This window comes from Cnephaeus nilssonii (assembly GCF_951640355.1).
Source record: "Cnephaeus nilssonii genome assembly, chromosome: 2".
Taxonomy (NCBI): Eukaryota; Metazoa; Chordata; class Mammalia; order Chiroptera; family Vespertilionidae; genus Cnephaeus; species Cnephaeus nilssonii.
Genome location: NC_137073.1, coordinates 113,190,617 through 113,207,575, shown reverse-complemented (window position 1 = coordinate 113,207,575; position 16,959 = coordinate 113,190,617). Strand labels below are relative to the sequence as shown.

The 16,959-nt window shown below is 60.7% G+C and overlaps 1 protein-coding gene across 1 annotated transcript in view; it reads right to left on the bottom strand.

Moving 5' to 3' along the window:
* The window catches only part of ITGA1 (integrin subunit alpha 1), a 113,769-nt gene that overhangs the window by 41,593 nt on the left and 55,217 nt on the right, over positions 1 to 16,959 (bottom strand). Inside the window, exons 4-8 of the mRNA XM_079790319.1 lie at positions 14,576 to 14,664; positions 14,353 to 14,464; positions 13,666 to 13,793; positions 5,649 to 5,797; positions 2,072 to 2,222 (exon numbers count right to left, since the gene is read on the bottom strand). Coding sequence (XP_079646445.1) covers positions 2,072 to 2,222; positions 5,649 to 5,797; positions 13,666 to 13,793; positions 14,353 to 14,464; positions 14,576 to 14,664 — 629 coding nt within the window. The remainder of the gene's footprint in view (positions 1 to 2,071; positions 2,223 to 5,648; positions 5,798 to 13,665; positions 13,794 to 14,352; positions 14,465 to 14,575; positions 14,665 to 16,959) is intronic.

The window sequence follows — 16,959 nt, the reverse complement described above, 5'->3', positions numbered from 1 at the left end:
TTCCAGGTAGACAATTCTGAGTTCCGACAACCCTGTGCCATGCGTCACCCCCACGTGGAGTCATGGAATGTTCCTGTAGCCCCCAGCTCCCTGTGGCTCCTGGGTAGCCCCCCCCCCATCCCCCAGCCCCTCAGGGACACGGGTCTGTTTTCTGCCCTGACAGCCTGCCTTTCCAGGACGTCAGAGGCCAGGCATCAGCGGTATGCGGCCCCGTGTCTGGCTTCTGTCACTTTGCGTAACGCTCTGACAGCCATCCCGCGGCCGCCCGCTGCGGGGGCAGCTCCGACCTTCTCGCCGCACAGCCTCCCCTCGCGTGGGGCGCCGCGGTGCATTGGTGGGGACATCTGGGCTGTTTCCAGTTCCCAGTGATTAAGAGCGAAGCTGCTAGGAACAGTCCGCCCGGGTCTCTGTGCGCACATTTTCCTTTCTCCCCAGTACAGACCTGGAAGCGACAGCGCTGGGTGCTACGCACGTCTGTGTTTGGCGTCATAAGGAATTGCTAGCCCGGCTGGCGTGGCTCAGTCCTATGACCCAGGAGGTCACGGTTCGATTCCTGGTCAGGGCACAGGCCCGGGTTGCGGGCTCCATCCCCAGTAGGGGGCGTGCCGGAGGCAGCCGATCCATGATTCTCTCTCATCGTTGATGTTGCCATCTCTCTCTCCCTCTCCCTTCCTCTCTGAAACCAATAAAAACATATTTTTTTAAAAAGAAGAAGCTGAAGATCACAGGGTTAAGTAACTGACCACTGACACAGCTGGAATTTGAACGCAGGTCTTTCTGACTCAAATGCAGTGTCCTCTGCCCTTCCCCACCCCACCCCCCCTCCGGCTCATGGCTCCGGGGAAGTGCCCGGAGTCCTTTCTGTTCAGATGGTGACGCAGGCTTCGTGCCTCTAGGCTGGTGTCTCTGTACCCCTGTACAAGGTGGGAGGGGGGCGGGGGGGGAGGGGGGGGTGAGGGGCTGCGGTGCCCTTTGGGAAGCGGTGACAGGAGTGGAGAGGGGTGAGAAACTGGGGCCTGGGAAGGAAAGCCAGGGTCAGTAGGTCATCTGATGAGTCGGGGCGTGAGGGGGCCGCAGAGTCTGGAGACTTGGAGACCGGGCCTGCTGCCTGGGGCTCCCCGGTTCACAGTGTGGGGAAAGGAAAGCTCCCTCCTCTGGGGGCGCCACGAGGACAGGGAGGCATGTGGACGCAGATATAAAAGGCCCTTGTGCATGGCAGCCCGCAGGTAAGGGTCACTTAGATGACTGTCCTGTTTGCAAAGCCTCACGTTCTGACGTCCCTCCCCATGGGGCGGGCGGCACGGTGAAGAGGAAGCCAGCTGACTGCACGGAGCTGCCGGGGGTTAGAACAAGTCACTGAAGGAGGTGTGAGGGCTCAGGCTCCGGTGGCCTGTGGGAGGCATGTGCTGTGTGCGCGGCGATCTCTCTGCATGGCTACAGGTGTGCTCACAGGCGCTCTGGTGGCCTGTGGGAGGCATGTGCTGTGTGCGCGGCGATCTCTCTGCATGGCTACAGGTGTGCTCACAGGAGCTCTGGTGGCCTGTGGGAGGCATGTGCTGTGTGTGTGCGGCGATCTCTCTACATGGCTACAGGTGTGCTCACAGGAGCTCTGGTGACCTGTGGGAGGCATGTGCTGTGTGTGTGCGCAGCGATTCCTCTGCATGGCTACAGGTGTGCTCACAGGAGCTCTGGTGGCCTGTGGGAGGCCTGTGCTGTGTGTGCGCGGCGATTCCTCTGTGTGGATACAGGTGTGCTCACAGGAGCGTGGGGCTATCCCATCACCACCGCTGGCCAGAGGCTCCCCCGGAACCGAGGGACTGTCCACCGCCCTGGTCCCTTCGCCTCTCGTCCGGCCGGGATGCACTTGCGGGGACCATTTCCGTAGCTGCTGCGGCGCCACGTGGCTCGCGCCGTGGGGTGAGTGGCCCGGGCTCTGCACCAGGGCACAGGCCACGGCGCGCATCTCCCAACGCCTCCCCACCCTCCGGGCACACGGGGGGGTGGGGGGGGCGCAGAGGAGCCCCACGGCTACGGCTCCGAGAGTCCCGTCCCAGCAGCGCCCGGTACCCACCGCGATGGAGAAGCGCTGGATGCCGTCGCCCTCGCAGTCCTGGATGACCTTGGGCAGCCGGTGGTTGTCGTGGGACTCCCCGTCCGTCACGATCACCATGACTCTCTTGACGCCCCTCCGGGCGCCCCGGGCCTCCATGAACGCCTCCTTCCTGAAAGGGTCCAGAGGAGAGCAAATGAGAGAAGCACATGAACCGGCACGGGGTGAGGGGAGCCCCAGGCGAGCCCCAGGGAGCCGCCCTCCCTCCCCGGTCACCGCGAGGCGAGTGGCCAGGACGCGCACGGGCTTAGGTTATTCCGGATGCGGACAGCCGTCCTGCTGACACACCCCCCGGCAGAGACCGCGGCCTCCCTTCTGCGGACACTCAGAGGGCAGGTGTGACGGAGCGGTCACACACTCAGGCCCGATCTCCACGCCCTCCCGCCACGCCCTGCTCCACAGGCTCCCTTCTCTGCCCGCAGGCTCTTCCTTCCACACGGGCCACAGCTCTTGCTGTAGCTCCCCCTTCCCCCCAACACACAACCCCAACTGGGCGATGGGAAGAGACTATTTGTCCGGCTGTGAGTGCCTGAGGGCCTGGGGGTGGGAGGACGGAATGAGATGCAAGAATAAAGACCGCAGACGGCTTTGGGGGAGTCGGGTTGAGAGGGTGACGGCCCAGGAGGCCTGGGGTGGCCAGGAAAGAGTTGCGGAACCAGGTTTAGGACACAGGCTGCTGGGGGTGGGGTGGGAGAGGGGGCGCGGGAGAAGGGAAAAGGCTGGAACCGAGTGGCAGAGAAAGGGCCTGGGGTTTAACTCCACAGCATCCTGGAGTTGACAGAAGAGAGGAGAAACGGCAGCCTGCGTCTGTCTGGTGCGTTTTGTACACACACTTCCCCTGTTTCTTCCTTTTACTCAGCTCACGTTCCTCGCTGGGGTCTTGGTAGAGAAGAGTACATTCTACTTAGGACCGAAATAACAGAAGGGCTGTGTGTACGATTTTTCATATTTTGGTATAAAATGCAGCCATCACTGCACGAGGGGTCCTCGTAAACATTTCACTCTGGTCCTGGGAGAAACGGCTGCAGCCTGGGGTGCCGGCATCTCCCTGAAACCAGCCTCCCAAAGCGTTGGCGCCATCGGCACCCGTTTCCCGCAGGCCAGGCACGCAGTGACCGCGCAGGAGGGCGTTCTCCGAGCCGGGAGGGGGACCTGGGGGTGCGCGCGGAGGGATGGAGGGATCTGATCTGTGACCATTCTCCCTGGAAAAGGGCCTGGAGCAAGCACGGCAAGCTACCACCTCCCACCTTCATGCTGCTCAGGGCACACAGAGCACTTTGCTGCACTTACACTTTTACATTTAAATTTTTCTTAAAACTTACAAAAGAAAACAAATAAAAAAATACTGGCCATCAGGGGCCTGCGTGCCTCTGCCGTCTACGCTACGCAGTAGGTTTTCTGACTTCTCTTTGTGATCAAGCAAAGGAGAAACGGATGCGAGAGGCTGGTACGTAGCGACGTTCATGTCCGTCTCACGGAGTCCAGCCTCCTTACAGCCCTGCGCCTGGGAGGGTCACTACACCGCCCAGCTGTCCAGCGGACAGACATCCGCCGAGGGTGGTGATGGGCAGACCTTCCGTGAAGCCCAGCTGGCGGCTCTGAGACCAGTGGCTTCATGTGATGGAAGCGTAGCCGCAGGCTGACTGCTGAGGACACCCTTCTCTCAAGTACCTTCAGCACGTCACCCTGGGCCCCCCAAGACTCGTCCCAGGCTCTTTCTGTAAATTAAACCCCGGCCTCCCCGCACGCCTGTAAACATGGAAACGTCCCCGGGGACCCCTCTCCTTGGGATGGGCCAGTGGTCGGCAAACTGCGGCTCGCGAGCCACATGCAGCTCTTTGGCCCCTTGAGTGTGGCTCTTCTACAAAATACCACGGCCTGGGCGAGTCTATTTTGAAGAAGTGGCGTTGGAAGAAGTTTAAGTTTAAAAAATTTGGCTCTCCAAAGAAATTTCAGTCGTTGTACTGTTGATATTTGGCTCTGCTGACTGGTGAGTTTGCCGACCACTGGGACAGGAGGATCCAGGCCTTGTGACCAAACGTGTGAACTCACTGCGAAGGAAGGAAACTGGGGGCAGGGATGGGGGACACACACGCATTTTGAACTGGGAGCCACTGGCCATGGACGTAAAGGGTTCTTACAAAAACCAAAAGCAGTGTCTGGCTCTGGGCCTGCCTGAACGCAGTAACCAGCAATTAAAAACACGCTCAAACGCGGAAAACCAATGGACAAGAGGACTGCCGAGTCCTGTCACAGGGTTCACTCACGCACAGAACTCGGTGACCTGTGTGCCAGGCCAGCCCTGCGGCACAGGCGGCAGCCGCATCGGGGCCTGGCACCGCGTGGTACCCGTGCCCGTGCAGGCGCAGGCGCAGGCGGAGCAGCGGCCAGCGGGTTTCCACGCTGCATGTCCACGGGCGGCGGGCGCCTCGGGGGACACACAGCGAGGCCGCGGCTCGGAGCGCTCAGGGAGCAGGTGGCGGCCCGTGGGCGGCCACATCGGGGAGACCAGGGCGGCAGCAGTGCGCCCCCCGCCGCGCCCCGCGCTGGCAAACCGGGACCTGCACCGCGGCCCCCCGCACGGGGCTAGCTTCTCTCGGGCCCCTAGAACTGAACCCCGTGCTTTCCTAACGCGGACGAGGCTGAAGCTGCACGTGGATTAAAGCTCTGACTATCCAGCCCCTTCTTCGGGGTCTGTGGGACCCTGCTCTCGGAGGCGGGCGCGGGCCGCGGGCAGCGGCTCTTCGCGGTCAGGGGGGGCCCGAGGCGGAAGCCGTGGCAGACAGGTCTTAACACCAGACGAACGCCTGTCAGATCTGGGGTTGCCCGGTGTTTGCTCCGTGTTTGCTCAGAAGCTGCGGGTTCTCATGGGGAGGAAGCGGAGGAGCCGTGGGGACAGAGTTGAAGGAGACGGGAAATCAGCAAAGAGCTGGTCTGCGTTGCAGGGAAGGGGGGCCCCGCCCCAGAGCCGGTGCACGCCCTGCGGCAGGAGGGAGGCAGGACGGGAACTGGAGGGACTGTGGAGACAGTAAGAAAGGACAAAGCGCCAGCAGCACAGCCTCTTCTTGCAGTCCGTGCCCTGAGAATGGTCTCAAGGCGGCAATCCTGGGCGTGGCCTCAGACTCCTCTCGGAGCGCTGCCGTCACCCCACGTCGGTGCTGGAAAGTGACGGCACACGAGGATAGAAACATGTACCGAGGAGAAGTGCACGGGCCATGCTTTGTAGAGTGAGAGTCCTGGCAGCTGGAAACAAAGGACTGAGGGAAAAGACGGTCCCTCCTGCTGTGCCGTGGCGCCCAAGAGCACGACGCCGTGGGCTAACGGGTTTCTGATCGATTTTCCATCGGTTAAACCCTTGGAGTACACGGAAAGAGAAGAAGAAGAGAGGCTACTACAGAAAACCCTGCTTCTGGAGCTGCAGGCTCACGGCCGAATCCAGCTTCAAACAAGGTGGCGCTAAGTGCTGCCAAGGCGGACGTGCACCGCGCCGCGCAAGGCCGGCCGCAGACGCCGGCTGCGCGGGTTTGGGACCGCGTACCTGGCCGTGTCTATTCCCAGCGCCGTCATGGTCTGGCGGCCGCCTCGCTGGACGATCCTGTTGGCAGCGAGGAGCACGTCCTCGGTGGAGGAGTAGGTGTTGAGGTTGAACTCGTGGGTCACGTTCTCTCCGTACTGCACGATCCCGACCTGAAAGACAAGCCCGTGGGTCGTCGGCCCGGCAACGCGCCAGGTCCCAGCTTTGTGCAGCTTCTACATGTCCGTCAGAGGCGGCCCATCTGCGTCTCCGCCGAGCGTACGAATCTACGAGAACACGCATCCTTCTACCTCGACGGCAGCAGTATCTCTGTTTACGGCCAGCCTGAGCCCAGAGAACAATGAAGGTGCTGTTATTAAACTTCTGATCGGTCTGTCCCTGTGGCAGTTTTCACTGCAGACTCCAGTGGGCCACGGGGGGCTACATTGAGACCCTCCCCACCCCCGCCCCAGGCTTTGCCTTTGCTCCCACGGAGCTTATAGGCTACAAGACGGAGACCCATCGCTCAAACACATGCCCGACTGCAAACCATGACCAGGTCTGTAACGCAAAAGCTGTCATTAGCAGGTTCCACCTCGGGCCCTGATTTAAAATGGGGTTCAGGGAAGAGACCTCACTGGGTGCTGTGGGGACAGAGGCCTGTGCGGGGTGGAGGCTGGGAGGGAGGATGGGGTCCAAGGAGGGAACTGTGGACGTGACGAGCTGAGATGGGGAAGAGGGAGGTACTGTCCCAAGAGCAGGAAGACAGTCGGTGACCCTGGACCAGGACTGAGGGCAGAGGGGAGCTAGAGAAGGCTCGACGGGCAAGCAGGAATCCCTATGTGAGGGGGTGCACCTGGCTCTACCCTTCTCTCACCCCCTCTTGTTCCTGTCTTCCCACTCTCCCTGCCTTCCACCTTTATTATTTTTAAATAATTTTAAAATACATATATTTATTGATTTCAGAGAGAAAGGGAGAGGGAGAGAGAGAAACATCAATGATGAGAGAGAATTATTGATCGGCTGCCTCCTGCATGCCCCCTACTGGGGATGGAGCCCACAACCCGGGCATGTGCCCTGACCTGGAATCAAACCCGGGACCCTTCAGTCCGCAGGCCCAGGCCGACGCTCTGTCCACGGAGCCAAACCAGCCCGGGCAGATGTGGACTTTTCTAAAGGGGAGAGTGGGAAGAGGGGGCTGACGGTGTCAGTGGAAAGTGGGCGGCTATAGTGCCAATGGACTGTAATTTCAATCTCAGGCCAAAGAGACCGGAGGGTTCAGGCTGCAGTGTGGCCCGGCACACCCCTGGCTGCGGGGCTGTTGTATGAACAAGAGGTCTGTCTCCCTTACGGAAGGTTCCCTCCCACGTAAACACGAGAGGCACAGCCCTCCTTCAGCTGAACCCCAGCTGACACCCGTCGCCCTTCCAGGCAGTGCCAGCAGCCTTCTGATGCTACTAGGTTTGATCTATAAAAGGGCTCCGTCGCCAAATGATCGCCCTGGGAAACGGCGGGAGTGAGGTCTGCACGTGTCTACGCAGGAGCCGGCCTGCCCTGCCTCGTCTGCCTCTCTTTCCCGTTATCTACGTGAAGCACAAAAACTCCACACATTTGAAACGGCGCAAAGAGACGCCTCTCCCCTGGGCTTGTCCCAGCTGCTCTACTCCGATCCCAAGCAAATCTTCCGACCGGGTTCTCAGTCTTCCATGTGGAAACGAATTGGAAAACACCTGTTATTCTCATTTAAGGGAATCTTCTTTGGTGAGGGACACAGTCAGCACCTCAAATAACAGAGTTTGCAAAACACTGCTTGACTACAGTGAGAGTCACCTCCTCAGAAAGAGCCATTCATTGTTCTTCTCATCCACGGCCATGCCCTGTAGGACCCAAAGGAAGACTTTACCTCGCTTCTGAGTTGCAAGGTCTCGGGGAAAGGGAACACAGCTTCAGGGTTTGCTTTAAAGCTGCCTGGACACGTAGCATAATCTAAGTAATAAAGAGCTAATATGCAGATGGTCATGATGCCCTCACTCGTAACGACCGATCAGCAGGAGGCTGCGTGTGCAGCAGGCGTGGGTGGGCGGGGACTTGCAGCGTCGGGTGCCAGGCCCAGGCAGGTGAGGCTCGTGGAGGCCTACCTCTTTGGGGCGACAGATTGCCGGGCTCCCACATTGTGACAGGGCACAGGCCAGGCTGGGGGACCCCCTTCCCGAGTGCATGAGTTTTGTGCACCGGGCCACTAGTACGTCATAAAAGACTTCAGGAGCGTCTGCTGAATTGACGTGAATTAGTGACCTAAGTGGCCCATTCTGGGGGTAGAGATGCAGGAGGAGGGCGGTGACGGCAGGGACGGCGGGGAGGAGGGCCCGTGGGAAGTCAGCGGGGAATGGTCTCCCGTCTTCCTCTCCGGGAACGTACAGGCGCACAGAGTGACCGGGAGTTTAAGGAAGACGGTGCTTCGTCTGCCTCATGGCAGGAACGATGCCTGAACTGCATCTAAGAAGTCCCCCGGCGCCCGGGCCTGGGCGGGAGGAGGGCCGAGGCAGAGCCCGGTGGGCACAGAGCTGTGCGCTCAGGGAACAGGCAGGAGGCTGCGGGAAGACAGGTGGGCACAGGGAGGCAGCGGGATGCCGGTGACAAGTGCCTTTGGGCCCTCTGGTGGGAGCGGACACCATTCAGCAGGCAGCCACAGCGGGTCTCTATCCAGGGCAACGCCGGGAGGCGAACTTCACCTTGGACAGGGAACTCAGGGGCGTGGCCATGGGGGAGGGGAGAATAGAGCCGGCCCAAGGCAGGCCAGGCCACTCAGACTCAAACGATGAATCAGGCCTCGTACTGGAGGCTTCTGGGAAGCGGCCATAAGTGCGCAGTGGAAGACAGATCAATGACAGTCCTAGAGCACAATGAACGTCTCTCCCTCGTTTTGCCTGGCTTCACGTCATGCCACCCCTTGGTGGGAGCGCCCCACACACGGTCCCATTCGTACATTTCACTCTTACATCAGCCTCCCGAGTCACCGGCCGACGTGGCGTACTTATGTCACCCTCCTTTATCCCTGAGAGCCATGCTCCGTGCAGGTATTGGGGATCAATCCGACCTCCATCACGCTTATGCCGCTGTATCTTTCATGGCAAGCTCAGAGATCCTGGGGTTCGCTTTTGTAAAAGGCAGTTTTATGGCCTTCACTCTGTCTTGGGTTAAAAATCGGTTTACAAAAATTCCTTGACTATATTTGTAAAAGTTTTAATGGGACCACACAGAGACATGGAAAAAACTCTGAGTAACTATTGCTGCCCCCTCCTTTTCCATCGGGGACACGTCCCAGACCCCCGTGGATGCTGACCCAGTGGGTGTCAAACCCTATATACACTTTGCTTCTCCTGTATGTACACACTGCTGGGGAAGTTTAATTTACCAGTTAGGCATAGCAGGAGATTAACAATAACTAACAAAACAGAACGATTAAAACAATTCACCGTAAGGAGAGTTACGTGAATGCGGCCTCTCTCAAATACCTTCGTGTGAGACGCTGGACAAAGGGGTGATTCACGTCCCGGGGGGTGGGGGGGGTTGAGGAGCAGGACGGGGAGATTTTATCACTCTACCCAGAACAGCTCGCACTTTACAATTTATGGACCGTTTATTTCTGGGATTTTCCATTTAATATTTTCGGACCATGGTTGACCACGGTTACTGAAACCACAGAAAGCGAAAATGCAGATAAGGGGGGGCTACTGCATTCAGAATGGATGTTCCTGTCCCTGGCGCTGCACCCCGCGATGTGCACTGACCGTCCTGCGGAGGCCTCTGTACTCGCTTGCCTGCCGCCTCCCTCCCTCCCTCCTCCCTCCTTCCCTCCCTCCCTCCCTCCTCCCTCCCTCCCTCCCTCCCTCCTCCCTCCTTCCCTCCTTCCCTCCCTCCCTCCCTCCCTCCTCCCTCCTTCCCTCCTTCCCTCCCTCCCTCCCTCCCTCCTCCCTCCTTCCCTCCTTCCCTGTTTCTTGCTGGAGGGAGTCACGTGCAGGATGCTCCACACCATGGAGACGGCCTGGGCTGTGGGTACGTGCCGCCACTGAGGGACATCCTGATGGCAGAGCAGAGGCCACGGGAACCCACCCTCCCCCAGGGCCCACCCTCCCCCGGGGCCCACCCTCCCCCGGGGCCCACCCTCTCCCGGGGCCCACCCTCTCCCGGGGCCCACCCTCCCCGGGGCCCACCCTCCCCCGACGCCCACCCTCTCCCAAGGCCCACCCTCCCCCAACGCCCACCCTCTCCCAAGGCCCACCCTCCCCCGACGCCCACCCTCTCCCAAGGCCCACCCTCCCCCAACGCCCACCCTCTCCCAAGGCCCACCCTCCCCCGACGCCCACCCTCTCCCAAGGCCCACCCTCCCCCGACGCCCACCCTCTCCCAAGGCCCACCCTCCCCCGACGCCCACCCTCTCCCAAGGCCCACCCTCCCCCAACGCCCACCCTCTCCCAATGCCCACCCTCCCCCGATGCCCACCCTCTCCCAATGCCCACCCTCTCCCAAGGCCCACCCTCCCCCAACGCCCACCCTCTCCCAATGCCCACCCTCCCCCGACGCCCACCCTCTCCCAAGGCCCACCCTCCCCCAACGCCCACCCTCTCCCAACGCCCACCCTCTCCCAATGCCCACCCTCCCCCGACGCCCACCCTCTCCCAAGGCCCACCCTCTCCCAAGGCCCACCCTCCCCCAAGGCCCACCCTCCCCCGACGCCCACCCTCCCCCAAGGCCCACCCTCTCCCAAAGCCCATCCTCCCCCAGGGCCCACCCTCTCCCAATGCCCACCCTCTCCTGGGGCCCAAATAGAAACTTTCTGACCCTTCGTTTTAGCATCTGGGGACATCAGGAGGGAGGGAGGGGCTGGCTGGAGCTGCGTCCACTCCTCGCCCTGCGATGCTGCTACAGCTCCTGGCCAGTGGGTGGGGGGGGCAGAGGTGGGAGGTACAGAAAGGCTAGAGGCCTGCCCGCCGCTGGCCCCTCCTAAGGACGCGTGCTAACAGGTGTTTCCCGTCCTGTGCGGTCTGTGGGCTCTGCCCTCGCCTGCGTCCTTTCCTGGGTGCACGCGTTTCCCCCAGCAGCACAGGGATCGGCTGCCACCTGCTGTCCACCCTGCAGGGGCCTGTGGACAGGGTCCCCTCCGTCCACCCTGCAGAGGCCTGTGGACAGGGGCCTAACAGGGTCCCCTCCATCCACCATGCAGGGGCCTGTGGACAGGGGCCTGTGGACAGGGTCCCCTCTGCCCACCCTGCAGGGGCCTGTGGACAGGGTCCCCTCCATCCACCCTGCAGAGGCCTGTGGACAGGGGCCTAACAGGGTCCCCTCCGCCCACCCTGCAGGGGCCTGTGGGCAGGGCCTGGCAGGGTCCCCTCCGCCCACCCTGCAGGGGCCTGTGGGCAGGGTCCCCTCCGCCCACCCTGCAGGGGCCTGTGGGCAGGACCCGATAGCACTCCACGCTGACCCCGCACAACCTGCATTCACACCGTGACCCGGTCCCAGCGCGGCTCCTCTGCTCTGACACACGAGGCAGACGCAGTCTCATGCACCCACCTCCCGAGGCACCCCCAAGCTCCCGGCACCTCCCCGCGGACCTCCCCCGGCGCCTTCTGCAGAGAAACCCTCTCCCCACAGCCTGTCAGCTCCCTTCCAGCCTTCCCAGCCTTGACGTGAGCGAGAGTCCAGGAGGCCTCACCCAGCTCCCCCTCCCCTCTGGGCTCCCCACAGCTCTGTGCCTGCCCCTGTGGGGCATGGAGGTGGGAGGGGAGAGGAGGAGAAATTCCAGAAGCTACTGCCAATCTCAGGGCAGGATTGGGCGCTTCAACTGAAAACCACACACACACACACACACACACACACACACACACACACACACGCAAACACAATCTATAACAATAAAAGAGTAATATGCTAATTAGACCAGACATACTTCTGGACGACCTTCCAGACAAAGCTGGGGCTAGGAGGGAAGCCCGGGGCCCGGGTGCCAGAGGGAAGCCGGTGCCGGCAGCCGGGGTAGGAAGGCCTGCTCCTGCACGGATTTCGTGCACCGGGCCTCTGGTGTAATGATACTGCACCAGTCCAGTGTTTCTCCCACGTTCGCCTGTGTGAGAACTATGTGGATTCTTCTCTTAAAATGCAGCCCCACGCTCACCCTCCGAGCTCCCCGTGCTGGAGGTCGGGGGCCGGCCCCAGCACCCGGGGTTCTGAGGAAGGAGTGCCGGGAGCCGCGGCGGGAGAAACACGGCATTACACGTGAGCATCCCATCCTCCGTGATTGCCCGAGGCCGCCCAGCGCGGCGGCAGGGAGAACCCTCGGGGAAAACGGCACGAATGCCGCACGAGCAGCTGAGTCCCCGGGAGGCACCGACCGACCCCGCGACCCGCCCAGCGCCCCGCTCTTTAGGGAGCAGGCGCCCTGGGTGAACTGTGGGTGCCCAGTGGCCCCCGGGGTCTCCCTCTCTGTGGAAAGGGGTCGGGAGCCCGGGACTGACCTGACTGTCTGCCTGGGGGTCAGCCCAGCCCCGCCCTCGCTGGTGGCACTGGGCACCCCGATCCTCTGAATGAAGGCGTTGTTCCCGCCAGGAAAGACAGCCCGGAGCCCACCCTGGCGGCTGGAATTCCTCTGAGGGAGGAGAATGGCTCCTCTGTGCGTCTCCTGCCGACAGGCCGCGCTCACTGCGGCCTAACCGCTAGAAACAGGAGACCGCACAGGCTGGGCACGGAGGCTGGGGGTTGTGTGTCCCTCTGCCCAGCCGCCCCGCCCCACCCTGCAGAAGGGGGCCCACCGCGCTGAGTCCGTGGACTTGCCCCCTGAGGTGGGGTAGCGACTGCCAAGGGGGCTCAGCGCACTGGCTTCTGCACCGAGCTGCCCCCGGGTTCATGTTTCACCGTAAAACAGATAAAGGGATTTCAACGTAAAGTCAAATGTTCCAATGACCCAAAACATTAGAAATTTAAAGATGTCTCAAGACTATGATCAAATCTGGGAAGAAAGGCCTGGCTAGGAAGGTAAACGGGTGGGTGAGGCAGGGGAGGGAGGAGAGGGTCATGGAGAAGGGGAGAGAGGGGAGAGCGGGGTCCAGCCGCTGATCTCAGGACCACCACTCAGGGAGGGTGCGCCGGGGTCCCGGCTGGGGCAGCCACTGGCCAGGGAGGGTGAGGGCCCCCGGAAGGAAAGGACTGGAGACCCGTGTTCCAGGCGGCAGGGGTGCTGCGCGCCTCGGCAGGAGCGGAGCCGCGGGAAGGAGGGCGCTGGGCTGCCATCGGGGCTGATGGTCCGGGGTCAGCAAGCCCGAACCCGCACCAGGCACCAGCCTCTCGCGGCCCCTCATGACCCGAGAGTCCTGGCTACACAAGCGCTAACAGTTCTCTGCTACCGTCACGGCTCTGGGACAGCCACTGACCGGGCAGGGCCAGGCCCGGGGCAGGGAGTCCTCGGGAGGCGAAATAAGGGCCCCTGTGGACAGGGAGGAGCGGGTCACAGATCCGAAGGGGCTCAGAGCCGCCGGCCACCCCACGAGAGGCTCACCAGCCTCTCCAAGCTCAACGCCGAGGAGAAACCTGCTGCCTAGGAGAAGGAACACTTTTTGATGTGAAAATGCCATTTTCTTCCTTTTGTAAAAAAATTGATGTCAGAGAGGAAGGGAGAGGGAGAGAGAAACATCAATGATGAGAGGGAATCATGGATCGGCTGCCTCCTGCACACCCCACACTGGGGACCGAGCCCGCAACCCGGGCCTGTGCCCTTGACGGGGAATCCAACCGTGACCTCCTGGGTCATAGGTCAACACTCAACCACGGAGCCACGCCGGCCAACCAAAATGCCATTTTCTTTGAGTGACTTCACCGAGTTCGAGTTCTCCATTCTCCTGGAGGGCACACACAGGCTCTCCCTCACCCAGCCCCAGGCGCCTGCTCGCTGGGGACAGCCACGTGGCGTCCCCGGGAGGGCTGAGGCTAGCTCGCAATGTTTCATGTGTGTGGATACATGTGTGTGTGGGTGCACACGCCCGGCCCGCACCTGCGTCTGCTTGGGGCCGATGTCCATGCGCTCCAGCAGGTTGTTGAGGAAGGCGGTGACGCTGTCCCAGGGGTAGATGCTGTTGGAGCCGTCCAGCACGATGACGATGTCCAGCTGCGTGCCGCACTCTGCAAGACAGCAGCGCCCGCGGCCTCAGGCAGGACGGCTCCTGCCCAGGGCGCGCCCGGGCCCTCGCCGACGCTGCACAGAGCGGACGCGTGGCTTTCAGACCAGAAACAACAGTTAGAAAAAGCAGAAGGGACGCCCCCTGCATTCCGTCACCGTGGGGTCGGAGGTCTGACCGGGCAGCGCTCCTCCCCCCCTGACGTCACTGACACGGCGGGTCACCGCAGAGCCTGCCCCGGGGTGAGCGTCCCAGGCCGGTGCTCCTTCTGGGCGGGTTTCACAGGAGCCACCAGCCCCCACCAGGCTCACCCTTTACATAAACCAGCCTGACAGCTCTCCCGGGGTGTTGAAACACCGTTCTGTGGAGGGTTATTTACACTCATATCAGCTCCAAAAATAGCCGTGCGGTTTGGCTATATATTGGCAAAGCCAGCCTTTCCCTAAATTGGTCATGCTGGTAGTGGAGCAGGCAGCTCAGTCTCTCAGGCACGCGCCTTCGTGCATGCGTGTCTCGTCCAGCCCATGCCGTCGGACACGAGCGCGCACGGGCCCAGCCGGTACCTCGCACGGGGGCGATGGAGTTCACCACCTGGAACGTGGGGCTGACGTCAGAGCAGATGCCGGTCGTGTAATGCAGGTGTCCGCACCGGTAGGCATAGAGGGGCCCGCACGCCTTGGAGGAATGAAAAAGCGAAAAAGCAAAGGTCACACGTTGTCGAACCGATGTGGCGGCCCCGCGGCAGCCTCCTGGTCCACGGCCTCCCGTCCCTCTGGGCTCTCTTACCAGGAAGCCCCCCTTGGGGTTGGTGACCAACGTGGCTCCAAAGGTCATGTTCTCCTTCACCTCCGTGACGTTGGGAATCGATGTGTTGACTGGAAATAGAACAGAAGTGTGTGAAGGAGGGAAAACACAGCGGAACTGGCTTCTCGTGCAAACGTTCTCCGTGCCCTGAGCATGTCCGAGCACATGTTCTCTTCGTTCAGCTGAACCGTCTCCACGGCGCGATCAGGGGACACAGTGAGCAAGCGAAGGAAGGCTCCGAACACGGCTCTGTCCCAGAAGCTTTATCGGGACCCTCGCCCCAAAGAGTTTGGCGGAACTGTGCGAGAACGCAGAGCTCGGAGGGCCGCAGACATGGCACCGCCTTTCAGAGTGCTGCTAATTAAAACACAGGGACATGGCAGTCTCATGACACTGCAGACATGATGTAAACGCTCACACTTTGCCTACGTGTTGTATCTGCGTGCGATACGTGACTGATGATGAATCATGACATTTCTGGCAAGAAGAAGGACACAGGCGAGCAGACCAGGAAAGAAAACTCAAATACAAACTCTCTGGCCCTTCCTCTTGGCATCTGGGGACCCCAGGAGGGTGCTAAAGGAAGCTGGAGCGAGGTTAGAGCCGGGCTCGGGAAGTTTGGATTTAAAAGAAGGACACAACGAAGGAACGACCTTTGACATTCCAAGTAGGAAGGTTGGGTCCTAAAACAGGCCGACTGGCAACAAAATTGGCAAGAAATTCCACGTCTTCACCTTGAAAAACCAAAGAGATTGAACAGGAAAAGCCAGAGCGTCTCCCCTTGCCCCAAGTGCATGGACGCCCTTGAAGGGTTGTCTCCCGCTCGTGCGGGAATCTTCCCTCCCTCGGGCCAGGCTCTATATGGACAGAGGGCGGGGAAGGCCCGGCTCTATATGGACAGAGGGAGGGGAAGGCCCGGCTCTATATGGACGGACGGAGGGGAAACGCCCAGCTCCATATGGATGGACGGAGGGAGGGGGAGGCCCGGCTCTATATGGACGGACGGAGGGGAAACGCCCAGCTCCATATGGATGGACGGAGGGCGGGGGAGGGGAGCGGATGCCTGAAGGGCCATGTCCTGTCTGCACTGAACACGGTCTCTGTCGCAGAGCTCAGTCTGATTCCCTCTGAAAGCACCTGGAAGTGGGCGTCATTTCCTTGGTCTCGAGCGATCTGGGTTCGAGGTTTGACGCTGGGGTGTGCCCAGGGCGAGCCCTCCTGGGACAGGGGCTACAGCAGAAACGCTCCAACTGTTCTCTTCTAAAAATTTTATCGTGAGCATTTTCTTGCGATTGTTGACACTATGACACATGTCCCCCGTGTCCCCCCTTTACCCACCCCTCCCTCGCCTTCGCCACACTGTTGTCCATGTCCATGGACCACGCATGCATATTCTTTGACTAATCCCTTCGCCTCCTTTCTCCCAGCCCCACACTCCCCTCTGGCCGTAGCTGGAGTCTCCAGCCAAAACTAAAACTCGGCTCCCGGGGCCAGGGATGGAGGAGCCGCTCCCGTTGGAGTAACTCCTACAATCACAGCTCCCGCCTCTGGGACACGGAGAAGCCATGTAGAGACAGTCGTCTGTGGGGACGGAGAGACCGAGAGCGGCCGACCCGGAGGGACCTCTACGTGTCAGAGACAGGAGCAGTTGGCGAGTTTCCTGCATTTGTGTTTGCTTGTTTTCCCCTCAGGGGAGGCCCTCGTCAGTGGCTGAACCCCAAAGAGAACGCTTTCCGTCTTTCCGTCTTGAAAAAGGACAGACATTGGGGCAATGGCAGCACCTGTGACGCGAGGGGATCTCTGGGGGAGCAGAGCCACGAGGAGCGCTCTGACATGTACACATGCATTCCGTCCAATATCTCAGTGACTCGAGCTGCGTGCGGGCAGCCCAGCCTGGACACTGAGTCCGCCAGCTCAGCCGCTGCTGGAACAAGAAGCCGAGACTACTCAAGGGCAGGTGACATCCAGATTCCACACCTGGAACCCAAGGTCAATCCAGGACACAATCCCCAACTACCAGGCGTAGGAGGAGACAGAAAAAGGTGACGTGGCCTCAAGAGAAAGAGAATCAATGGGAAAAAAGCTGAGATATTCCAGGCGTTGGCATGGTCAGAAACGGATATTAAAGCAGCTATTATAACTACGCTCGTGACTGTAAAGGAAAAAAAATGTTTACAATAAGCAAATAGGAAATGCTTAAAGGGAGAGCTGGAAGTACAATATCGGAAGTAAACCTGCGGGTTAGGAGTCATTTCCATGGCACGTCATGCTGCACAGAACACCGACGTTTCAGCTTCCTGGATAGTTCTCGTAGGAACTTTCCAGTCACGTTCTAGCTATGGTGATGTTTCTACCAAATCTCTCTA